Genomic DNA, 26,995 nt, shown 5'->3' with positions numbered 1-26,995 from the left:
CCACGAGTGTAGTTCAAAACATTTATTTTACTGTCTAGACAGTCTTATAAGATAACACAAATACATATGTACAAATGGAACATGAGACAAAACCCACTGGTCTCTTGCTTACCAACAAAAAACATCTTCAAGAAAATGTTGAAGAACAATCATATAGGTATAACCAAAAAACAGTGATGATGAACCAATGACACATTCACAAACCAACTCAAGCATCCTAAAATATCCCAAAGTGACATTACCAATCTTGGATCCTTTGTTGTTTAGTATTCTTATAAACAAAATGACTGATATTTGACGGCTTGAGCACATCTCTAGATTGGCGATTGGTCCATTTGGTAACAGTTTGAGTGAATCTGTAATCTTTGGTAGTACTTTGATTGGATATTTGGGATGTTTGGAGATTAAGATTCCTTGGAATCTTTGGATTTTAAAGTCTGAATCACTCCAGCCCCGATACTCAATCTCAAAATATTACCCGAATAATGGCACTAACAGCTGTTTGCCCAATGATTGTTGGTTTTATGGTTAGCTTGATACAGTACAAAGGCTTCCATGTGGCAACTGATTCATTATCTCTAAATATCTGAGCATCACCAATTTGCTTTGGAAGTGGCGGTTTACAATGAATGTGGACGATGTGAACTCATAAGCTTAAAAAAAACAATATTTGAAGCGATATCATCACTAACACTGTCAATGAGGCGTTTTATTATTGTTGTTTGTCTTCAGAAATGTGTCTGGACCATGTCTCAGAAAGATTGAGTTTTTAGGCTTTATTGGCGTTTGGATTTGTACGGCCGTGAGCGTTTCCGCCGGTCAGGTTTGCGTTGTTTGTGAAGTCGTCCGATGCTTACGCCCTGCCGGCGACGCACAGAAATGTTCTGCTCCACCAGACTCGCTAACATGCCTATAAACAAGCAAAGGGAGAACATTAGCAGAACATTCACGCTGCCGTTTCACCAACACATAACAATAGATTCTCGTCTTTTACCTTCTTGTGCCAGCATTGAGATGAAGGTGCAGATGAACTCGTCGTAGTTGTGAGTCCTCCTCTGGTCATCGATCTGGGGAAGGACAAAAAGCATCACTGTGAGCTCTCAGCCAATCAGATTTCGTTGTTCACAGGACCGTGAAAAGACAAACACTTGCCTTATACTTTTTCCTCTTCTCCACTTCTTCTTTCAGACACACTTCGTAGTTGGTGATGTCTGCTTCCACGTACTTCAGCAAGGCCAGCAATTCCTGTAAGACGGAAGTTCAGGTAACTTTGCATAACAAACCTGTTGAGAAAGCAAGCGATCGCAGAAAGAAAATGGCTGCCGTCTCACTTTAGGGGTGTATTTTTCTCCAGGAGGTTTGGTGCTGGGTTCAGTGGGCGGCAGGTTCTCGGATTTGACGACCATTGACTCTTTGACGTCCTCCTGTTTCATCTCCACTGATGGTCCCTCCTTGACCTCCTCCTCCTCCTCTTCCTCTCCTCCTGGACCGGTCGCCTCTTCTTTCTCTTTCTTCTCCACACTACCGGATTTCTTGAACCCCTCCGATGTTTCTGTCAAATGAGAGTTTAGTTAGTTAGCCGAACCAATATGGGAACAATTGGCCCAAATGGCACTCCAAACACTCGCGGTCTTCCACGAAAAATGGGACAGGGGTCTCCAAACTCGGTCCTGGAGGGCCGCTGTTCTGCAGAGCTTAGCGCCAACCCAAAATAAACACACCTGCACCAGCTAATCAAGGTCTTATGCTGCGTTCACACCAAACGCGAATAGAGCGTCTGGTGCGAGTGATTTCAATGTTAAGTCAATGGAAAGGTGCGTTGACGCGCGTCTGGAGGTCCCGCGGCGAGGAAGGCGCGTTTCGCGCAGCGTGAAGGATGCAAATCCGCCTCATTCGCGCGTCCAGTTCGCGCAAATTGAGCGTCTTGCACGTTAGACGCGAATGGTGCTTCTGTGCATTCACGCGTTTGAAGTGAATTCGCGTCTGACGCCCGAGTTGAAAATTTTTAACTTTGGCGTCAATTCGCGCCGCGTTAACCAATCAGGAGCCTGCTCACTGCGGTCACGTGGTAAAGTGACGATGAGAAACCCTGCATAATTTAAAAATACTACTATTGTGTCACAAAATGTAGTTTTAAGACTTTTTCAGGTGAGAATGTAGTTGTTTAAAGCTTAAATCTGTGGTTTATTTATAAAGAGACCGCCTATTTAATATAAAATAATCTTGTGTTTTTGTAGTTGTGAGATCCAGGCGATCACCGGGTGCTCACCGCTCATAACCCCAGCGAGAGCAGCCTTTCCTCTGCCAGTTCTTCTGCCGTCTGCCGCTGCTCTGATGGCCTGTAGTGGCTCGACTTGTGTGGATCTAACGGCCGATCTTTGCTCTCATTAATCTATAATTTGTTGTCTGCCAAATCGTTTTGACTTTTGAAAATGAAAAGAGGCAGAGTTGTGTTTTATGACATATTTCTCCTGGAGCGCCTTGAATGCGTGTCAATTTCGCTTCAAACGCTCGATTTCTACGCGCGTCCAATTCACTGCGAATGCATTCAAAATGTTTGCGCGTGAAACTAGACGCGATTTTGACGCTCTATTCACGTTTGGAGTGAACGCAGCATTAGGCCCTAGTTAAACACGGATTATCTGGTTCAGGTGTGGATGCACTTTTATGATGGATAGATGCACTTTTATGATGGGTGGATGCACTTTTATGATGGATAGATGCACTTTTATGATGGACGGATGCACTTTTATAATGGATAGATGCACTTCTATGATGGATGGATGCACTTTTATGATGGACGGATGCACTTTTATGATGGATAGATGCTCTTTTATGATGGATAGATGCACTTCTATGATGGATAGATGCTCTTTTATGATGGATAGATGCTCTTTTATGATGGACAGATGCACTTTTATGATGGATAGGTGCACTTCTATGATGGATAGATGCTCTTTTATGATGGATAGATGCACTTTTATGATGGATAGATGCACTTTTATGATGGATGGATGGATGCACTTTTATGATGGGTGGATGCACTTTTATGATGGATGGATGCACTTTTATAATTGATAGATGCACTTTTATGATGGAATCTGGCAGTGATGTCACGTCACTGAACATTCTCTCAGATGCACAGCAATAAAAATCCCAGCTAATCAAGGTCTTAGGCCCTAGTTAGACACAGATTAGCTGGTTCAGGTGTGTTTAATTGGGGTTGGGGTTGAGTTTGGAGACCCTACCCTTGGGTCTCATGGACTTAACGGCCATTGTAAGACTGAAAGTGTGCCATTTGGGACCGGGCCTATTATGAAAGAAAACAGGGTCCAGTTAGATTTCAAAATGTTGCGATCTCATCATTACCTGTAGGTGGCAGGGCAAACATGACGCCGTCGTCTTTCAGCTGCAGCATGGTGGAGCTCACTAGCGCCCCCAAGTCCCGGACGGCTCGATTGTGCCGCGCATCTAACCGGAGCAGCCCCTCCTCTTCCCCGAACAGCACCCGGCTCAAGTGGGCCGCCACGGGGCTGGAGGGGCGCGTGGCGGCCTGCGAGCGCGCGGGTGAGCGGAGCGGGGAGTTGAAGGCGCTGCCGATCTCAGAGGCCGTGTCCGTGCTCTCGTTACTGGGCGTGGGTGAAGGCTGGCAGGCGGAGGTGATGCTGATGCCACCCGTCCGACCCTCAGTACGCACATTCAGAGCTGTGGATCCTGTGGTGGCCATGGAGTCCTTCCTCTGGACCTCTTTCTTGAGTTTCTCAGCTAAAACGCTGAGTGCTAGCGGACCCTCCATCGCCGCAACCCCACCCACTGCACTGCGGCCCATGGTGCGAGCGCGCAGACCCACCTTCCTTCGGGCCCTGCAAATCACACACAAGCAATGAAGGTCATAGGGGTGTAACTACACAAACATTTGGAGCAGCACTTTTATGATGGACAGATGCACTTTTATGATGGACAGATGCACTTTTATGATGGATAGATGCACATTTATGATGGACGGATGCACTTTTATGATGGATGGATGCACTTTTATGATGGACGGATGCACTTTTATGATGGATAGATGCACTTTTATGATGGATAGATGCACTTTTATGATGGACGGATGCACTTTTATGATGGACGGATGCATTTTTATGATGGATAGATGCACTTTTATGATGGATAGATGCACTTTTAGGATGAATAGATGCACTTTTATGATGGATAGATGCACTTTTATGATGGATAGATGCACTTTTATGATGAATAGATGCACTTTTATGATGGATAGATGCACTTTTGTGATGGATAGATGCACTTTTATGATGGATAGATGCACTTTTATGATGGATAGATGCACTTTTATGATGAATGGATGCACTTTTATGATGGATAGATGCACTTTTATGATGAATAGATGCACTTTTATGATGGATAGATGCACTTTTATGATGGATAGATGCACTTTTATGATGAATGGATGCACTTTTATGATGGATAGATGCACTTTTATGATGGATAGATGCACTTTTATGATGAATAGATGCACTTTTATGATGGATAGATGCACTTTTATGATGGATAGATGCACTTTTATGATGGATAGATGCACTTTTAGGATGAATAGATGCACTTTTATGATGGATAGATGCACTTTTATGATGGATAGATGCACTTTTATGATGGATAGATGCACTTTTATGATGAATAGATGCACTTTTATGATGAATGGATGCACTTTTATGATGGATAGATGCACTTTTATGATGGATAGATGCACTTTTATGATGGATAGATGCACTTTTATGATGGATAGATGCACTTTTATGATGGATAGATGCACTTTTATGATGGATAGATGCACTTTTATGATGGATAGATGCACTTTTATGATGGATAGATGCACTTTTATGATGGACGGATGCACTTTTATGATGGATAGATGCACTTTTATGATGGATAGATGCATTTTTATGATGAATAGATGCACTTTTATGATGAATAGATGCACTTTTATGATGAATAGATGCATTTTTATGATGAATAGATGCACTTTTATGATGGATAGATGCACTTTTATGATGGAAAGATGCACTTTTATGATGGACGGATGCACTTTTATGATGGATAGATGCACTTTTATGATGGATAGATGCACTTTTATGATGGATAGATGCACTTTTATGATGAATGGATGCACTTTTATGATGAATGGATGCACTTTTATGATGGATAGATGCACTTTTATGATGGATAGATGCACTTTTATGATGAATAGATGCACTTTTATGATGGATAGATGCACTTTTATGATGGATAGATGCACTTTTATGATGGACAGATGCACTTTTATGATGAATGGATGCACTTTTATGATGGATAGATGCATTTTTATGATGAATAGATGCACTTTTATGATGAATAGATGCACTTTTATGATGAATAGATGCATTTTTATGATGAATAGATGCACTTTTATGATGAATAGATGCACTTTTATGATGGAAAGATGCACTTTTATGATGGACGGATGCACTTTTATGATGGATGGATGCACTTTTATGATGGATAGATGCACTTTTATGATGGATAGATGCACTTTTATGATGAATGGATGCACTTTTATGATGAATGGATGCACTTTTATGATGAATGGATGCACTTTTATGATGAATGGATGCACTTTTATGATGAATAGATGCACTTTTATGATGAATAGATGCACTTTTATGATGAATAGATGCACTTTTATGATGGATAGATGCACTTTTATGATGGATAGATGCACTTTTATGATGGATAGATGCACTTTTATGATGGACAGATGCACTTTTATGATGAATAGATGCACTTTTATGATGAATAGATGCACTTTTATGATGGATAGATGCATTTTTATGATGAATAGATGCACTTTTATGATGAATAGATGCACTTTTATGATGGAAAGATGCACTTTTATGATGGACGGATGCACTTTTATGATGGACAGATGCACTTTTATGATGGATAGATGCACTTTTATGATGAATGGATGCACTTTTATGATGAATGGATGCACTTTTATGATGAATAGATGCACTTTTATGATGAATAGATGCACTTTTATGATGAATAGATGCACTTTTATGATGGATAGATGCACTTTTATGATGGATAGATGCACTTTTATGATGGACAGATGCACTTTTATGATGAATGGATGCACTTTTATGATGGAAAGATGCACTTTTATGATGGACGGATGCACTTTTATGATGGATAGATGCACTTTTATGATGGATAGATGCACTTTTATGATGGATAGATGCACTTTTATGATGAATGGATGCACTTTTATGATGAATGGATGCACTTTTATGATGAATAGATGCACTTTTATGATGAATAGATGCACTTTTATGATGAATAGATGCACTTTTATGATGGATAGATGCACTTTTATGATGGATAGATGCACTTTTATGATGGATAGATGCACTTTTATGATGGACAGATGCACTTTTATGATGAATGGATGCACTTTTATGATGGATAGATGCATTTTTATGATGAATAGATGCACTTTTATGATGGATAGATGCACTTTTATGATGAATAGATGCACTTTTATGATGGATAGATGCACTTTTATGATGGATAGATGCACTTTTATGATGGACAGATGCACTTTTATGATGGACAGATGCACTTTTATGATGGATAGATGCACTTTTATGATGGACAGATGCACTTTTATGATGGACAGATGCACTTTTATGATGGACAGATGCACTTTTATGATGGATAGATGCACTTTTATGATGGACGGATGCACTTTTATGATGGACGGATGCACTTTTATGATGAATGGATGCACTTTTATGATGGACAGATGCACTTTTATGATGGATAGATGCACTTTTATGATGATGGATGCACTTTTATGATGGACGGATGCACTTTTATGATGAATGGATGCACTTTTATGATGGATAGATGCACTTTTATGATGAATGGATGCACTTTTATGATGGACAGATGCACTTTTATGATGAATGGATGCACTTTTATGATGGATAGATGCACTTTTATGATGGATAGATGCACTTTTATGATGGACAGATGCACTTTTATGATGAATGGATGCACTTTTATGATGGATAGATGCACTTTTATGATGGATAGATGCACTTTTATGATGGATAGATGCACTTTTATGATGGACAGATGCACTTTTATGATGGACAGATGCACTTTTATGATGGATAGATGCACTTTTATGATGGACAGATGCACTTTTATGATGGACAGATGCACTTTTATGATGGATAGATGCACTTTTATGATGGACAGATGCACTTTTATGATGGACAGATGCACTTTTATGATGGACAGATGCACTTTTATGATGGATAGATGCACTTTTATGATGGACGGATGCACTTTTATGATGGACGGATGCACTTTTATGATGAATGGATGCACTTTTATGATGGACAGATGCACTTTTATGATGGATAGATGCACTTTTATGATGATGGATGCACTTTTATGATGGACGGATGCACTTTTATGATGAATGGATGCACTTTTATGATGGATAGATGCACTTTTATGATGGATAGATGCACTTTTATGATGGATAGATGCACTTTTATGATGAATGGATGCACTTTTATGATGGATAGCAGTGTTTCCCACAGATTAGAAACCAATTTGTGGTGGCGGGCGGGCGGTCGGGGATTAGGGGTTGGTGATTGGCACAAATATCGATTTATTTCGATTCAGTATCAGTTCATATGTATATAGCCTACTGTACATATAAAAAAAAATAAGTTTGCCTTTTTAGCACTATTTAAAACTATTTTAAATGATATTTGTTCACATTCATTAATATTCACTTGTGTGTGCTTGTATAAATATCATTAAAAATATTAGGATGCAAGTTATTAATGTTTTAAAATTTCACATTTAAAGAAATCTAGTGTTTGATTATGTCTAAATGTATTCAAATGCAAAACCTAAAATTAAGTAAGCAGTTAGGATTTGCAATACTTTTTTTGAGCAACTAGACTAGACACATGTATATTGATTAAAGAGCCACACAGGCACCTATAGTGGATAAACCATGGCATTACAAATGAAATTAATAATTTTTACAGACACATAATGACTCTAATTTGCATTGGATTTCTCCATTTTAACATTAATTACTACACTAATTGTAATATAAATAAGAAAAAATATATTAGAAGTATTTTTTTTTATTTAATTCATTAAATGGTCATTAATGGACCATAATTATTGCACAAATAATAGGCCTATTTAGTACCAAAAGATCTCCTCAAAATATTCAATAAATATTATTAAACTAAAATATAGAACATTTATTTAATTGAAAAATAGTTAAGGTGTATGGTCACATTAGACCACCAATGAGTATAAGTAACCAATAAGTGAGGAATACCTAATGGTTAAATACAATAAAAACATTAACATCAATGTTAAGATGTTGCATCTCCATCACTCTCCATAATAAAATGATACTGTAAATGTGGTAATCAATGCACACTATGCTGTACTGTTTACCAAAACTTGCTGCAAACACCTGAATAGTGAAACTGTCGTCTATCCATTCAAACGTATTGACCCAGCGCTAGAAGTATTGAGCGCTCCGTGAAGCGCGCGACCGTGCGCGCCGCCGCGAGATGAGTGCATGTCGCCTCTGGCTTTAACTGTTATGCCACATTAGCGCCAAAACGCTATTTATTGTTTGAATTCCGTATTAAAACTTTAAAAAAATGAAAAGCTTGGACTTTGCTTCATAACAAAAGCAGGTTTGGCGTTTGAGAGCGAGAGGCGCGCGTGAGTCACAGAGACGGAGGGAGAGCAGGGAAAGAAAGTGCAGCTGCGTGTTTTAAACAGGGTAAAAAAAAACAACTAAAAGAATAACGACGCGCAATATGTGGCGGCCGGTATTGATTCTGTGGCGCACCGCCACAAATTAGTCTATGTGTGGGAAACACTGGATAGTACCGCTCAAAAGATTACATTTAATTTAGAAATTTAACATTTTATACCTGCTTGTGGCACCTGTAGTGCTGCACTCCTCCTCTTCATCATCATAGTCCTCCTCATCATCAGAGTAAGGGGGCTGAGGAGGGCCAGGTAAGCGAGAGCGTCCCACACCTGCAGCGAGATCCTCCTCTTCCTGTCAATCAACCAGCACACGGAGTCAAAGCACGCATGCTAACCAGTGCAGATATCCTGAAGCTTAGCCGGATCTTACCTGCATGGGGGACTTGGCGTAGTTGTGGTTGTCCAGGAAGGCTGGCAGACGCTGGATGGTGGGATTGGGAACAGGTGGTGGAGCGCCCACTGCTGGCACGGAGGCGGGTTTAGCCATGGGTCGGCCTTTTCCAGCGGGACTCGGTAAAGCGGTCGCACCTTCAGTTTCTGAAATATCATGGGACGTGTTTTAGGTTCTTATTCACACAGAACGGAAACTTGTATGATTTGTTTTGAAGCAAAAATCCGACTCCCCTTGAGTTAGAGCGTTTTCTCATCCATTCAGCCGATCTCCGGGTCTGCACTGTTAGCATAGCTTAGCATAGATCATTGAATCTGATTTAGGGGTGCACCGATCCGACTTTTTCAGTCCCGATACCGATACCGATGCCTGGGCTTTGTGTATCTGTCGATACCCGATACCGATCCGATATATTGTTGAATTAATAATAAACTGTATATCTTCCACCTTATACCTTCCTTGAAGAGACTAAAGGCACCAGACTTTACTAACTAAACATAACTAAGACAAAATAACAGATGTATGTAAGGTGTTGAATTCTTATTTATTTAAAAAACAATTGTGCATTCAAATCTAAAATAGAATGTAATCTAACTTCTTTAAATAAATAAAATGTAGCAGTGGAAACAAAAAACAGTGTATTGGTCAAACATACAATAGTAATCTGACAGTTACCAAACATTTTTTACACTACAGATAATTGTTTTGGTATATAATCATATCAATATTAAAAAGTAGCATTACAAATTAACAAATAGTCTAATTTTCTACCATATGCAATTTAATAAAAAATTTCAGCTAGCTAATAACAACTTTGTTCTGGTTTCACCTCACTCCAGATTAAATGATTGTAGGCTAGGCCTATATATTTTACTACACATTGTCAACAGAAATAAGATGAAATACTGTTGATAATTAAAAATAATTCTTACTATCCACTCTTGCTAAAATGGGTAAGCACACTTGTGTTCTCATTTCAGATGCGTTCTGAGTAAATTAATAAACTGATTTCATGAGTTCAGTGTTGGACAGATCAGTTGTTCTGGCCAGTCGTTAAAATGATTCGGTTCAAAGGAGTCATTAGGTCACGAATCGGACATTAGCAGACGCGTTGTGTGCGAATCCCGTCTGTTAGAACATCGCGAAAGATGTCAACACACAGAAAACACTTCATAACTGGATATAATTTGTCTCCCGCTTATTGAAAGTATGCTTTATGTCAGCTGGTCAGAGAAGAGTCAATGTTTTTTGAGCGCAATTCACACCCAGTGATAATTCAAGGACAAAATTGTCCGAATGTGTCACGTGCAACATGGTTTCGGTCTTCCGAGCTTTTGATTTGGATTAATATGTGAAATATGAGAGCGAACACTGATTATTTTGAAGACCCAGAGAGCGCGCGCGGGGGAGGAGCTCTCAGATCGGTCTCTCTGTCACTCAGTCACAAGCGCAGCATCTGTTCTACATCACTCGTAAATCACAATAACTCATCAAATTAGGCTTTGGCCGTCAAAAAAATGTCAATGCAGGAAAGACCCTGACTTTGCAGTAATACCCTCGAAACAGCGACGAACTAGTTGGCGTGGCAAGCGTGAAATATCTCCTCCACACAGCCGAGTCTCTTCTAGCATGCGACACACGTGAAGCTGACGAATGACGTAGGTTCTGCTGCGACGGAAAAAAAACACCTGGATCGGCTTGTGGATCTGTTCATTTTTCCGATCCCCGATCCAGCTATTTTGTCAGTATCGCGGCCGATATCCGATCCTAATATCGGATCGGTGCACCCCTAATCTGATTAGACCGTTAGCATCTCGCTTGATATGATATTCCGCAGCGGCTGAAAATAGTCCCAGCGCTCTCTCTGTCGTCCCATTGGTTATGTTGACTGAAGTTAGCCTAGATGTGTAATATCATTGCGCCGCTGCACTCATGGGGCGGCTCACAGCTCTTGATTATTACTCAGGAATGAGAGAATAGTTCCTGCCATATCGGCCAAGAACATCACAACTTCTCATTTTCCGTCGGTCTTAGCACACGATGGAACGACAGAAGAGTCGAGTTTTAAAGAGGAGAAATATCAACACTCTTTGGTCATTTTTGAGCGAGATGCTAACGGTCTAATCAGATTCAATGATCTATGCTAAGCTATGCTAAAAGTGCAGACCCGGAGATCGGATGAGAAAACGGAAACAAAAACTCTAGGGGAGTTGAAAAATGAGACTATTTTCAAAAATAGTGGCGTGTTCCTTTAATTAACGTTTGTACGACAAATTCGAGGCATTACACAAAGTAAACAGAACGATCTCTGTTTCTGGCGGTAGCACTGTTAGCATAGCTTAGCATAGATCATTGAATCTGATTAGACCGTTAGCATCTCGCTCAAAAATGTTGATATTTCTCCTATTTAAAACTCGACTCTTCTGTCGTTCCGTCGTGTGCTAAGACCGACAGAAAATGAGAAGTTGTGATGTTCTAGGCCGATATGGCAGGAACTATTCTCTCATTCCTGCGTAATAATCAAGAGCTGTGAGCCGCCCCATGAGTGCAGCGGCGCAATGATATTACACATCTAGGCTAACTTCAGTCAACATAACCAACGGGACGACAGAGAGAGCGCTGGGACTATTTTCAGCCGCTGCGTAATATCATATCAAGAGAGATGCTAACGGTCTAATCAGATTCAATGATCTATGCTAAGCTATGCTAACAGTGCAGACCCGGAGATCGGCTGAATGGATGAGAAAACCTCTAGGGAAGTCGGGAAATGAGTCGAAAAATAGTGGCGTGTTCCTTTAAATCAATTTAATTATATTCAAATCGAATTGTGTGGGGAACCTGTGGGTGTGGCCTGCTCTGTACCCAAAGGGATTGGTGTGTCTTGCCCCTCCTCCTTTTTAACAGCAGGGGGCGTGTCTTCTGAAGAGGAGGAGTCTTGCTGCTTCCGATCCGGAGCTGAATCTGGTTGGGTCACCCGAATGACCTGCAGTCAGTAATCAGAAATCATTCACAGATTCTCAAAAATCAGGATTTTAATCATTCAAAGAAGAGTTTATACTCACTTTTTTCTCTCTGACCTGCTGAAGTCCTTCTAGAATAATCTGCCTGTTCCGCTTCAGCACGTCCAGCCTGGACTCGTACTTCATCCGGCGATCCGGAACCACGGCCATGAGGTTGAAGCGGATGTCATGGTAGGGTTCTCTGAGGAAATCACAGGAATAAACACCACACCACTTCAATTATAATAACCACACATACTGATATTAACTACAACTAATAACTGCTTATTAATCATTAGTGGTGTAGTTGTTAAAGGGTTAGTTCAGCCAAAACTGTAAATTGTGTCATTAATGACTGAGCCTCATGTGGTTGGACACCCGTCAGACCTCCGTTCATCTTCAGACACAAATGAAGATATTTTAGTGTAAATCTGATGCTCTGAAAGGCCTCCATTGGCTCAACTTTACACTCTCAAGACCCTTAAAAGACACTAAAGACTAAAGTTACAAAGTCCATCTCACTACAGCGGCTCTACAATAACTTTATGAAGACGAGAATAGTTTCTGTGCGCAAAAAAACCCTAAATAACGACTTATATAGTGATGACGATTTCAAAACACGGCCTCATGAAGCTTCAAAGCGTTATGAATCAGTGAGTCGATTCAGCGGTTTGGAGCGTTATGAATCAGTGAGTCGATTCAGTGGTTTGGAGCGTTATGAGTCAGTGAGTCGATTCAGCGGTTTGGAGCGTTATGAGTCAGTGAGTTGATTCAGCAGTTTGGAGCGTTATGAATCAATGAGTCGATTCAGCGGTTCGGAGCGTTATGAATCAGTGGGTCGATTCAGCGGTTCAGAGCGTTATGAATCAGTGAGTCGAATCAGCGGTTTGGAGCGCTAGGAATCAGTGAGTCGATTCAGCGTTTCGGAGCATTATGAATCAGTGAGTCGATTCAGCGGTTCAGAGCGTTATGAATCAGTGAGTCGATTCACCGGTTCAGAGCGTTATGAGTCAGTGAGTTGATTCAGCAGTTTGGAGCGTTATGAATCAATGAGTCGATTCAGCGGTTCGGAGCGTTATGAATCAGTGAGTCGATTCAGTGTTTCGGAGCATTATGAATCAGTGAGTCGATTCAGCGGTTCAGAGCGTTATGAATCAGTGAGTCGAATCAGCGGTTTGGAGCGATAGGAATCAGTGAGTCGATTCAGCGTTTCGGAGCATTATGAATCAGTGAGTCGATTCAGCGGTTCAGAGCGTTATGAATCAGTGAGTCGAATCAGCGGTTTGGAGCGTTATGAATCAGTGAGTCGATTCAGCGGTTCGGAGCATTATGAATCAGTGAGTCGATTCAGCGGTTCAGAGCGTTATGAATCAGTGAGTCGAATCAGCGGTTTGGAGCGCTAGGAATCAGTGAGTCGATTCAGCGGTTTGGAGCGTTATGAATCAGTGAGTCGATTCAGCGGTTTGAATCGCCAAATTTCAGCAGTTTGACATGCGATCCGAATCATCATTCGACTCACTGACTCATAACGCTTCGAAGCTTCATGATGTGTGTTTTGAAATCGTCATCACTATATAAGTCGTTATTTAGGGTTTTTTTGCGCACAGAAACTATTCTCGTCTTCATAAAGTTATTGTAGAGCCGCTGTAGTGAGATGGACTTTGTAACTTTAGTCTTTAGTGTCTTTTAAGGGTCTTGAGAGTGTAAAGTTGAGCCAATGGAGGCCTTTCAGAGCATCAGATTTACACTAAAATATCTTCATTTGTGTCTGAAGATGAACGGAGGTCTGACGGGTGTCCAACCACATGAGGCTCAGTCATTAATCACACAATTTACATTTTTGGCTGAACTAACCCTTTAAGTTTAGGTACTGGGTCGGATTAAGGGATATGAATATAATCTGAATAAGGCATTAATACATGCTTTATAAATATTAATTAACAGCCTATAATATCCTACTAATATGCATGTTAATAAGACACTAGTTCAGAGTGAGAACTGGACCATAATATTGAATATAAAATACAGTTTATAAACTTTACAGGAAGATTCAAATTAAAAGTGCAAGTCAAGTCCCCTATATCTCTTTAATATCTTAGTGTGTGTTTTGCTCATAATTTAGACTTTTAAAATCTAATTTCAGCTTTTTATCTCATAATTAGGACTTTACATCCAAATGTTTAAAGTCCTAATTTCAACTGTTCATCTCACAATGACTTGGCATGTATTAGTTTTGACTTTTTATCTAATAATGAGGACTTATAAAATCATATTTTCAACATTTTATCTTATTATGACTTGGCATGTCATATTTTTGACTTTTTATCTCCATATTATGACTTTTAAAATCATATTTTTGACATTATCTAATTGTGAGGACATTTAAAATCATATTTTCAACATTTTATTTTATAATTATGACTTAAATATGACATGCTTTGACTTTACTAATAATGAGGACTTTTAAAATCATAATTTTCAACATTTTCTCTTATAATTATGATTTAGAATGTCATATTTTTGACTTTTTATCTCACTATTATGACTTTTAAAATCATATTTTTGACTTTTTATCTAATAATGAGGACATTTAAAATCATATTTTCAACATTTTATCTTATAATTATGACTTAGCATGTCATATTTTTGACTTTATCTAATAATGAGGACTTTTAAAATCATATTTTCAAAATTTTATATTATAATTATGACTTAGCATGTCATATTTTTGACTTTATCTAATAATGAGGACTTAATTATAAGATAAATTGTTGAAAATGATTAAGTCCTCATTATTAGATAAAGTCAAAAATATGACATGCTAAATCATAATTATAAGATAAATTGTTGAAAATTATTTTTATGATTTAGCATGTCATATTTTTGACTTTTTAATCTAATAATGAGGACTTTTAAAATCATATTTTTGACTTTTTATCCAATAATAAGGACTTTTAAAATCATATTTTTGACTTTTTATCCAATAATAAGGACTTTTAAAATCATATTTTCAAAATGTTCTCTTATAATTATGACTTAGCATGTCATATTTTGACTTTATCTAATAATGAGGACTTTTAAAATCATATTTTCAACATTTTATCTTATAATTATGATTTAGCATGTCATATTTTGACTTTATCTAATAATGAGGACTTTTAAAATCATATTTTTGACTTTTTATCCAATAATGAGGACTTTTAAAATCATATTTTCAACATTTTATATTATAATTATGATTTAGCATGTCATATTTTGACTTTATCTAATAATGAGGACTTTTAAAATCATATTTTTGACTTTTTATCCAATAATGAGGACTTTTAAAATCATATTTTCAACATTTTCTCTTATAATTATGACTTAGCATGTCATATTTTGACTTTATCAAATAATGAGGACTTTTAAAATCATATTTTTAACATTTTATATTATAATTATGACTTAGCATGTCATATTTTGACTTTATCAAATAATGAGGACTTTTAAAAACATAATTTTCAACATTTTATCTTATAATTATGATTTAGCATGTCATATTTTGACTTTATCAAATAATGAGGACTTTTAAAATCATAATTTTCAACATTTTATCTTATAATTATGACTTAGCATGTCATATTTTGACTTTATCAAATAATGAGGACTTTTAAAAACATAATTTTCAACATTTTATCTTATAATTATGACTTAGCATGTCATATTTTGACTTTATCAAATAATGAGGACTTTTAAAATCATAATTTTCAACATTTTATCTTATAATTATGATTTAGCATGTCATTTTTGACTTTATCTAATAATGAGGACTTTTAAAATCATATTTTTGACTTTTTATCTCACTGTTCTGACTTTTAAAATCATATTTTTGACTTTTTATCCAATAATGAGGACTTTTAAAATCATATTTTCAACATTTTATCTTATAATTATGACTTAGCATGTCATTTTTGACTTTATCTAATAATGAGGACTTTTAAAATCATATTTTTGACTTTTTATCCAATAATGAGGACTTTTAAAATCATATTTTTGACTTTATCTAATAATGAGGACTTTTAAAATCATATTTTTGACTTTTTATCTCACTGTTATGACTTTTAAAATCATATTTTTGACTTTTTATCTAATAATGAGGACTTTTAAAATCATATTTTCAACATTTTATCTTATAATTATGATACAGCATATCATATTTTGACTTTATCAAATAATGAGGACTTTTAAAATCATATTTTCAACATTTTATCTTATAATTATGATTTAGCATGTCATATTTTCGACTTTTTATCTCACTATTATGACTATGATCATTGAAATGAGCTGATCAGTGATATAGTTGAATATTTAGCGTCCCCGACTGAGCAAAGCCAGAGGCGACAGAGGCGTTCAAAGTGCATTAAAATATTACTTTATTCTTGCTGTTCTATCTTTAATTTCCTCATGCTGTTGGCTAGAGATGTGATATTGATCCGCCTGGCTCTTACCCAGCCGTGGCCAGTCCTATCCGCTCCATAATGACCCGTCTGGCTTTATCGGTCCACTCTTCCTCCTCACCCCACGGCCCTGAGAGAGACAGGCAGATCATTATAACCGCCGGGCTGCCAGTGGAGCTGTGTGTGGTGAGTTCAGGCTCTCACCGTGGTCTATGGGATACGCCTTCAGCCCGTCCAGTTCAAACAGCCGGTCTTTGATTGGCACGTAACTGACGAAGTGAAACGCCTCCATCGTCCGCACGGCGCTGATGCCGTTCTGTTTCTCCGGAAGGTGCCGCGGCTCCGGCCTCCAAGCAAACCAGACGAAAACAATGACTACAAGCTAATCTCAATTGCACAAAATCTACTTATTCTGTGTTAGTGAAGTCTGTGAAGTGATATGGGCGCTGACCCTACCTGGCGTGGCTGTTGTGGGCTTTCGCCAGCTCAGGGGCGTTTCCAATGGCGTAACCTTTACTCTACCACATCAAAGAAATACAGATGTGCTTTATAACACAGGCATTAAAGGGTTAGTTCACCCCAAAATGAAAATTCTGTCATTAATTTCTCACCCTCATGTCGTTCGAGACCCGTCAGTCCTCCGTTCATCTTCAGACACAAAAGATATTTTAGTGTAAAGCTGATGCTGAGAAAGGCTTCAGATAGGCCTCCATTGGCATTCAGTACATTTACACTCACAAGACCCATAAAAGGCACTAAAAACGCCGTTACAAAGTCCATCTCACCACAGTGACTCTACAATAATTTTACGATGCGACGACAATAGTTTTTGTGCGCAAAAAAATAATCAAAACAACACCTTTATCCAGCTTGTTCTTGTCTTCCGTGTGTGTCTCCACGACGCATGCGTGAGAATATGAGCAGATCCGGCGTTCGGACACATGACCCAGAAGAGATTTGTTTACGAGCAGAGGAAGACGCGCGTATCTCAGCTGTTGAATTCTACACTGATCGCGCTTTAGGTCTCGCTGTAGTTCTCAAAATGGGGCTAAAGTGGCATTTCATGGATTCCCGAACGCCGGATCTGCTCATATTCTCGCGCATGCGTCGTGGAGACACACACGGAAGACAAGAAGAGGTTGGATAAAGGTGTTATTTTGATTTTTTTTTTGCGCACAAAAACTATTGTCGTCGCATCGTAAGATTATTGTAGAGTCACTGTGGTGAGATGGACTTTGTAACGACGTTTTTAGTGCCTTTTATGGGTCTTGTGAGTGTAAATGTACTGAATGCCAATGGAGGCCTATCTGAAGCCTTTCTCAGCATCAGCTTTAAGGCCTGTACACACCGGGACGAATATCGCGCGCGCTTATCGCCAGCGTTTTTCGTGCCGTTTTTCGGCGCGTCTTGAGTGTTCACACCCAAGCGATTTTCACTGGCGTTGCGCCGAGTGAACGTGCACATTCAGTAGATGCGCTCCCGGTACACAAGATGGTGCTGCGGCACTTTAAGCCTCTGACACTCGCTTGTCACACAGAAGAAGAAGAGAGACAGTATTTACGTGCTTGCCAAAACCACAGATATATTATGTATATGGACAAAACCATTCACACACTTTTTGCTAACTGGTAAGCAGCATTAGCAGCTCATCTTCTTCTTTGTCTACTTACTACTTCTTCGTCGTATCAGTGTGTGCTCGGCAAGACCGATTTTGTGCTTGAGCGCCACCAAGTCGTGTTTTACTGTCACTTCAGCAGCTCCAGGCACGTGAACAAAAGCGCCGATCTCATTGGTCGGACAGTTTTTTACGCGCCGCGTCAAAATAAAAAAACGAACCCGAGGCGTTTTTTTTAAAATGGCGCTTTTACGCCTGCCGTTTTGCGCGTCGGTGTGAACACTCACATTGGCGCTCATTGTTTAGTCACGAGGCGTTAAACGTCGGCGATAAACGCGCGCGAAAATCGTCCCGGTGTGAACAGGCCTTTAGACTAAAATATCTTCATTTGTGTCTGAAGATGAACGGAGGTCTGACGGTTGTCCAACCACATGAGGCTCAGTCATTAATGACACAATTTACATTTTTGGCTGAACTAACCCTTTAAGAGGATGCAGAGTTTCAGATATTGTTAGGTCTTAATGTGTAACTGACCTCAGGACTGAAGCCCTTGGTGAAAGCCTTCATGCGGCTCAGAGTGTTTCCCAGCTCCACACCACTGCAGTTCAGGAGCACACTCAGAAGAGCGTGAGTCGCGCAGGAGTTCGGGATCAACTGCACACAACAATACACAAACAGACGATAGGAAACTGGGAATTATGTCGGCTACATTAGATTAGATTCAACTTTATTGTCATTACACAAGTACAAGGCATTACACATTACATTATACTTTAGGCTTTGTGCGCGTCTAAACCATCAAATACACAACAAATAGACTGTCAAAATGGCCGGATTGGAGAGTAGTCACTTAAACACAGTTCGTGTCTGAAATGGGCGTAAATGGTTTGGAGAATATTATTAGATCTTAAAGGGCCAGCGTCTAATAAACCTGCTGACGATTGAGCCATTCATGTGAATCAAACAAAAGAGAAAGAGTAAATACTCACAGCTGTAGAAGGAATAACTTCAGCTTTATTAATCTATCAGTTATACAGTGAACACTATGGAGCGTTATTAGGGGCCAAGCACTGAAGATGCGGAGGCTCCTATTGAAACCGTTCGATTTCTTATTATTATTATTCTGTCTTGGAGTCTATGGCAACTCACAGAACTGTTTGCGGGAAAGTTATGAAATTTGGCACACGGATAGAGGACAGTCTGAAATGTCACTATAGCAAATTTGGAGTCTCTAACTCAATCCCTCTAGCGCCACCACCTGTCTAAAGTTTCACTCATGATTATGCTGATAACTTTTGAACCCTAAGGGATAGAGACAAAATTATTTTTTTCCTTTGATTCCTTTGCTCAAGGCGATTCAATTGCACCATATGAAAATCATCCGTCATGAAAATTTTCCCGCCATTTTTAAATAACCGACTTTTACGAACTCGTCCTAGGCCATTGCTCCAATTTTCACAAAAATGTAACCAGATCATCTTCAGGTGGTGCTGACAAAAAGTTATGGAATCCAAGTTGATTCGTCAAATTGTTTTTGATAAACGCGCAAACAAATTTTACGTAGCGGTTGCGAAAATACACTTAAGGCTACATCTCCGCAACGCTTTATCGTATTCAAACCAAACTTGGTACATGTCATCACAAGCATGACCTGAGGCAAAATGCAGCATTTCGGCACAGCGCCACCTACTGGTCCGGAGATACAAAAAATGGCTATTTTGGCTTATAACTTCTGAACCGTTTGTCCAAAAATCATAAAAGTCACATTAGATTCAGGACGGCATGCTGAGCCGTCAGACATCCAATTTAACCATATCGAATTATGTGCTAAAATGCTGTATTTTATGAACGGATTGTTTTACGAAACTCGGTATGGGTCATCAACACGATGCCCTGAAGGAGCCTGAGAAGTTTCTAAACAGCACCACCTAGTGGAGAATTTTTTTTTCCAAACGCTTATAACTTTGGGTGTGATTGACTTATTTTCATGGGAGTAACTTTTTTTTTGTCTCCTGAATCCTCGCCGAGTCCAACTATACCAGATTTGCCAGGTTTCGGTGTATGGTTTGTGCAGCGTTGTAATTTAGCGCTTATAAAACGTTAGCTGATATCTTCGAAACCGCTAGTCCGATCGAGACGAAACCAACGTCAGAAGTTCTGAAACATAGGTCGATAGCTAAACGCTAATGCACAAATGTCAAAATATTGATAGTAAGGGGGAGTAAAATCCATTCAAAGTCAGGTGTCAGTCATTTTTTACGTGTTTTTTTCCATATAAATGTCTAAAACTCCAGAAAGAATTTAGATATTTTCACCAAAATTGACACACATGTATGGGCTCACTCCGAGGACACATAAAAAAATGGTAGGATTGTGCCTCTTGGTGGCGCTTTAATAGAACAAAACATGAAATTCCCATAGACTACAGTGCATTTTTCAGCATTTTTGCCTAAAATCATCTTAAAATGTGTTTAATTGCTCATTGCTGCCGTTTATCTGACACTCACAGCCATTTTGGCATGTCTTGTCTTCTTATTTGCGCTTGCAGATATATTTTACATTTCATTACTTTATTAGATTTCTCTGTAGGCCGTATTACTTAATGTTAGAACTTCCTGAAATCAAAGCACTGTTGAGTTTAATTTGTGTATTTATTTAACATGTGTTTGCGCTTTGTTCTTATCTTGTATCCGGTGCACAGGTCCATTTACCAATAGATGTTTTATATGTGTTTTGTTCAAACATTGCTGTTAAAACCCTAACGATACCCATCCCTAATTATAGGCTAGTTTATAGACAAAGAAATAATACGAGGACGAACCTGGTGAGCAAAAAACATGTCGTTCACGATCTCGTCATCGATAACGGAGGTTTCGTCCACCAGCGTGGAGACTTTACGCCGAGATCTTCGCTCCTCGATCCACTTAAAGAGGAAGATGAAGCCATACACAGGACTGATGAGAAGGGGAAAAGACAACAGCGTCAGAACAAACAAATATATTTGTTTATATACACTCATCGGCCACTTTATTAGGTACACCTGTTCAACGGCTTGTTAATGCAAATATCACATGGCAGCAACTCAAGGCATGATCAACACGACCTGCTGAAGTTCAAGATGAGCATCAGAATAGAGAAGAAAGCTGATATTAGTGACTTTGAGCGTGGAATGTTTGCTGGTCTGAGTGTTTCAGAAACTGCTGATTCACACACAACAGAGAACTGAGAAAGAGCAAATCTCCAGCGAGCGGCGGATCTGTGTGTGCTCATGGGCAGAAGACACACGCTGACCCTCCTGTCAGGACCAATGGGAAACTGAGGACTTCTTTACAATAGACGAGAGTCTGGTGTGATGAGTCTGGGCGTTGGCCCGGTGGCGTTGGCCTGGTGGAGTTGGCCCGGTGGAGTTGGCCTGGTGGAGTTGGCCCGGTGGCGTTGGCCCGGTGGTCTGGTGGAGTTGGCCTGGTGGCGTTGGCCCGGTGGCGTTGGCCCGGTGGCGTTGGCCTGGTGGAGTTGGCCCGGTGGAGTTGGCCCGGTGGAGTTGGCCTGGTGGCGTTGGCCTGGTGGCGTTGGCCCGGTGGCGTTGGCCTGGTGGAGTTGGCCCGGTGGAGTTGGCCCGGTGGAGTTGGCCCGGTGGAGTTGGCCCGGTGGCGTTGGCCTGGTGGAGTTGGCCTGGTGGAGTTGGCCTGGTGGAGTTGGCCCGGTGGAGTTGGCCCGGTGGAGTTGGCCCGGTGGAGTTGGCCCGGTGGAGTTGGCCCGGTGGAGTTGGCCCGGTGGCGTTGGCCTGGTGGCGTTGGCCCGGTGGCGTTGGCCTGGTGGAGTTGGCCTGGTGGAGTTGGCCTGGTGGAGTTGGCCCGGTGGAGTTGGCCCGGTGGAGTTGGCCCGGTGGAGTTGGCCCGGTGGAGTTGGCCCGGTGGCGTTGGCCTGGTGGAGTTGGCCTGGTGGCGTTGGCCTGGTGGCGTTGGCCCGGTGGCGTTGGCCTGGTGGAGTTGGCCCGGTGGAGTTGGCCCGGTGGAGTTGGCCCGGTGGAGTTGGCCCGGTGGCGTTGGCCTGGTGGCGTTGGCCTGGTGGAGTTGGCCTGGTGGAGTTGGCCCGGTGGAGTTGGCCCGGTGGAGTTGGCCTGGTGGAGTTGGCCCGGTGGAGTTGGCCTGGTGGAGTTGGCCTGGTGGAGTTGGCCCGGTGGAGTTGGCCTGGTGGAGTTGGCCTGGTGGAGTTGGCCCGGTGGAGTTGGCCTGGTGGAGTTGGCCTGGTGGAGTTGGCCCGGTGGAGTTGGCCTGGTGGAGTTGGCCTGGTGGCGTTGGCCTGGTGGAGTTGGCCCGGTGGAGTTGGCCCGGTGGAGTTGGCCTGGTGGAGTTGGCCTGGTGGCGTTGGCCTGGTGGAGTTGGCCTGGTGGAGTTGGCCCGGTGGAGTTGGCCCGGTGGAGTTGTGGCCCGGTGGAGTTGGCCTGGTGGAGTTGGCCTGGTGGAGTTGGCCCGGTGGAGTTGGCCTGGTGGAGTTGGCCCGGTGGCGTTGGCCTGGTGGAGTTGGCCCGGTGGAGTTGGCCCGGTGGAGTTGGCCTGGTGGAGTTGGTATTCTCTTAGCACTAATTGAGCATTGTTTAAACGCGACAGTTGTTGTCACATGTTGTTGGGCAGAAATGGAGCGATTGTTAATGAGATGAACGCAACACATGCCTCGCGAGCAGCAGGACTTTTATTATGCCACAGTCGCCACTTCCGCTCATGAGTGTGAGGTAACGCAGCTCTGATGATCATATTACACACATCTGAGTGTGTTGATGATGGGATGGCGTTACTCTGCTATGACACTTGTTCACACTGCAGTGAGAGGAAAGCGTTTCTGCAGAATAAAACCGCGGATATGATGTCATCGACAGGCCACGCCCCCACACGTCCCGGTTCCTCCGGTAAAATACATCTCAACATTTACAAATAGTAAATGGAGTATCACCACTGGCCTAGAGGTGTTTGGATATTTACTGGAAAAATCTTACATACTGCACCTTTAATATAAAAATCATAAATATACAGGCTTAAAATGACAAAAAAGTGATAAATCCACCTTTGACATTTGCTCTGAAGATCATAGATCTCCTCCACCTGAACGCCCGTCACACCTGTCCAAACACAAGACATTTACATCACTCTTCCACATTCATCTATTACTAATAACTAATAATCAATATTTATCACACATAGCTCATATTTAGAGCATAACTGACACCATAAAAGCAATAAATCGTGTTTGCATACTCACCAAAGTCCTCCACCAAGAGTGTGAACAACCCTGAAAGAGCACACTAATGTTAATTATGGGATGTTAATGTTCATATGTATTGTATTTACTGCTGTTCTACTATATAGCGAGATAACGTCAACGTACAGCATATGTTATAAATAATAAAATACTGATTAATAGTTAATAACCTAACTCTATATGCTATACTGTTGTTAGATATGTGTTGATTTAGAGACTCACCCGGGTCACTTTCTAACTCCAGCCAGCCTTTGTTCATTTTTGCAGAAATCAGAGCCCCCAAACCTCCGCTAAACCATCGACCAGCCCATAATATTATAAAGAACTACATCGATCATTTTCTAGTGCGTATTTAATCCATCTTTAGACGATCTGGACGGCTAATAAACACAATAAAGCGCAGCGCCGTCGACTGTGTTTGACGTCATCACGCTGCGCCGTGCGTCAGTGGCGTAACGCCGTGAAGAAGTTCAATTTAACGACATTAAAATGGTTCTAGTTTCGTAACCGTTTATTTATTACTTTATTACTTTATTATATGATTTTTCATATCTCAATCTAAAACGTTTACGTGGGATATTATGTATTTTTAAACATTACATATATTTCAAGTTGTAGTTCGGAATAATTATAGTGTATAATAGCCATGGGAAATTACATTTGGGGCATTTAATAATAATACAATTTTAATCATATGTATATAGTTTAGTATAATAATATTTACAACAATAATATTTGAACTGATACTGTCTTTTTTTAAATTAAAATTTAAAAAATCATCTGGTTGGATTATTTCCTTTTCTTGTGATTTACATAATAAGAGTCTCTGTGCCATAAATTCTGCCTAATTATATAATAAATTACATAACATGAATATCATGCACTTTAAAAATATGAAATATAACTTGTTTTTTACACAAAATATATTCACCTTGTATCATAAACATAAGAAATGTTAATACAATATTTAAAACTATTATAAAAATGTGATAAAATGCAAATAAATACAATAAGTAAAAAAATACATAGTAATATGATTCATTATAAATTAAATTATTAATTACAAAATAATATATAATGATGTAGGTTAAAATGCAAAAACACAATATGTTATAAATGCATTATAAATTGCTAAATAATATCATATGTGTAATAATACAGGCTAAAGTGCATTATATGTATATTAAGAATATATATTATATATTATATAACATATTATTACATGATAAATTATATTATTTTATAATTATATAATATAATTGTTTAACATGCTATACAATATTTCCTAATTATATAATAAATTACATAACATGAAAAGCATGCACTTTAAAAAAAAATGTTTTACACAAAATACTATATTTACCTTGTATCATAAACATACAACATTTTAATACAATATTTAAAATATATAAATATAAAGATATGTGCTAAAATACAAAATAAATACAATAAGTAAAAAAAACATAGTAATATGGTTCATTATTAATTACAAAATAATATATAATGATGCAAACATACAATATGTTAAAAATATATATAAATGCATTATAAATTACAAAATAATATAATATGTGTAATAATACAGGCTAAAGTGCATTATATGTATATTAAGAATATATATGATATTTTATATAACATATTATATTATTTTATAATTATATAACATCATATAATAACAGTATAAAGTCTTCAATATTAATTATTTAAAGAATTTAAGAACCTTTTCTTAAACATTGCTGTTTCATAACACGCTATACAATATTTCCTAATTACATAATAAGAGTCTCTCTGCCTAATCGTATAATAAATTACATAACATGAATATCATGCACTTTAAAAATATGAAATATAACTTATTTTTTACACAAAATCTATTTACCTTGTATCATAAACATAAGAAATGTTAATACAATATTTAAAACTATAATAAATATGTGATAAAAATGCATATAAATACAATAAGTAAAAAATACATAGTAATATGATTCATTATAAATTACATTATTAATTACAAAATAATATATAATGATGCAGGTTAAAATGCAAAAATACAATATGTTATAAATGCCTTATAAATTGCAAAATAATATAATATGTGTAATAATAAAAGCTAAAGTGCAATATATGCATATAAAGAATATATATGATATATTATATAACATATTATTATATCATTTTATAATTATATAATATATATTTTACATTATATAAGACATTTTAATACAATATATAAAATATAAATATTGTAAATATAAATATAAATATAAGTGCATTAAGTATATAGATTATATATTATATAACAAATTATATTATTTTATAATTATGTAACATAATATAATAACAGTATAAAGTCTTCAATATTAATTATTTTAAGAATTTAAGAACCTTTTCTTAAACATTGCTGTTTTATAACACGCTATACAATATTTCCTAATTACATAATAAGAGTCTCTGTGCCATAAATTCTTCCTAATTATATAATAAATTACATAACATGAATAACATGAACTTTAAAAATATGAAATATAGCTTATTTTTTACACAGAATATTATATTTACCTTGTATCATAAACATACGACATGTTAATACAATATTTAAATTATAAAAAATACAAAGAGATGTGCTAAAATGCAAAAAATACAATACGTTGAAAATACATAGTAATATTATTCATTACTAATTACAAATTAATATATAACGATGCAAAAATACAATATGTTAAAAATGCATTATAAATTGCAAAATGTGTAATAATACAGGCTAAAGTGCATTATATGTATATTAAGAATATATATGATATATTATATAACATGATTATATAATATTATAGGCCTTCAATATTGATTATTTTAATAATTTACACAACCTTTTCTTAAACATTGCTGTTTTATAACACGCTATACAATATTTCCTAATTATATAATAAATGACATCAAATATATCATGATATATAACTATATGTGCCATACACACAATATTTTGAATAAGTTACTTTACAAAACATTAAAAATATAACATATAACAGCCATAAAACACTTGCTTATTATATAATATGTATACATAGGCCTATATAATATGTCATTAGATTAGATTAGATTAGATTCAACTTTATTGTCATTACACAAGTACAAGTACAAGGCAACGAAATGCAGTTGTCATGATGCATATATAACATTATTCTGTTTTATATGCAATTATTTAAAATGTTGTACTAGCTAATCAATCAGTGTATACAGTGACTGACAGTCTTTTGTAAGTCATCCGTCTGGATTATTCCAGGCATTTACACAACACCTTGTAGTGTTTACTTTTATGCAACCCTCTCTCTAAGTGCTTATGAAACACTGGAGATATTCAACCCCGGACCGTCTGAAGAGCGGAACCATTTCCCTCAGCCGCTGCGCCTCC

At 38.5% G+C, this 26,995-nt stretch overlaps 1 protein-coding gene across 3 annotated transcripts; it reads right to left on the bottom strand.

The window, feature by feature from the left end:
- Nucleotides 1-8: 8 nt before the first annotated feature.
- Nucleotides 9-24,036, bottom strand: bap1 (BRCA1 associated deubiquitinase 1). 3 transcript variants are annotated; one of them, XM_079808062.1, is made up of 17 exons: nucleotides 23,809-24,036; nucleotides 23,587-23,616; nucleotides 23,392-23,446; nucleotides 21,152-21,284; nucleotides 18,865-18,984; nucleotides 17,172-17,233; nucleotides 16,920-17,062; nucleotides 16,767-16,845; nucleotides 12,343-12,481; nucleotides 12,143-12,263; nucleotides 9,260-9,426; nucleotides 9,051-9,181; nucleotides 3,370-3,863; nucleotides 1,332-1,552; nucleotides 1,153-1,245; nucleotides 995-1,067; nucleotides 9-910 (listed from the first exon to the last, which is right to left on the bottom strand). In XM_079808062.1, exons 1-17 carry the CDS (start codon nucleotides 23,843-23,845, stop codon nucleotides 777-779), a joined length of 2,232 nt encoding a protein of 743 aa, XP_079664188.1. In that variant the 5' UTR covers nucleotides 23,846-24,036; the 3' UTR covers nucleotides 9-776. The 3 variants fall into 3 exon arrangements, with proteins under 3 accessions (XP_079664188.1, XP_079664187.1, XP_079664189.1); XM_079808061.1 differs by having other exon boundaries at nucleotides 12,119-12,263; nucleotides 23,809-24,035; XM_079808063.1 differs by having other exon boundaries at nucleotides 9,260-9,417; nucleotides 23,809-24,035.
- Nucleotides 24,037-26,995: the final 2,959 nt, after the last annotated feature.

This window comes from Gobio gobio, assembly GCF_949357685.1.
Source record: "Gobio gobio genome assembly, chromosome: 24".
Taxonomy (NCBI): domain Eukaryota; kingdom Metazoa; phylum Chordata; class Actinopteri; order Cypriniformes; family Gobionidae; genus Gobio; species Gobio gobio.
The sequence above is the reverse complement of the archived record's forward strand: the minus strand, read 5'-3'. Positions and strand labels throughout refer to the sequence as shown.

Coding starts and splice junctions, on each gene's coding strand:
- bap1 (XM_079808061.1), bottom strand. CDS start 23,845: ATGAACAAAGGCTGGCTGGAGTTAGAAAGTGACCCGG. Junction 18,985..21,151: donor ACATGTTTTTTGCTCACCAG/GTTCGTCCTCGT, acceptor TGTTGTGTGCAG/TTGATCCCGAACTCCTGCGC. Junction 16,846..16,919: donor GGCGTATCCCATAGACCACG/GTGAGAGCCTGA, acceptor TGTCTCTCTCAG/GGCCGTGGGGTGAGGAGGAA.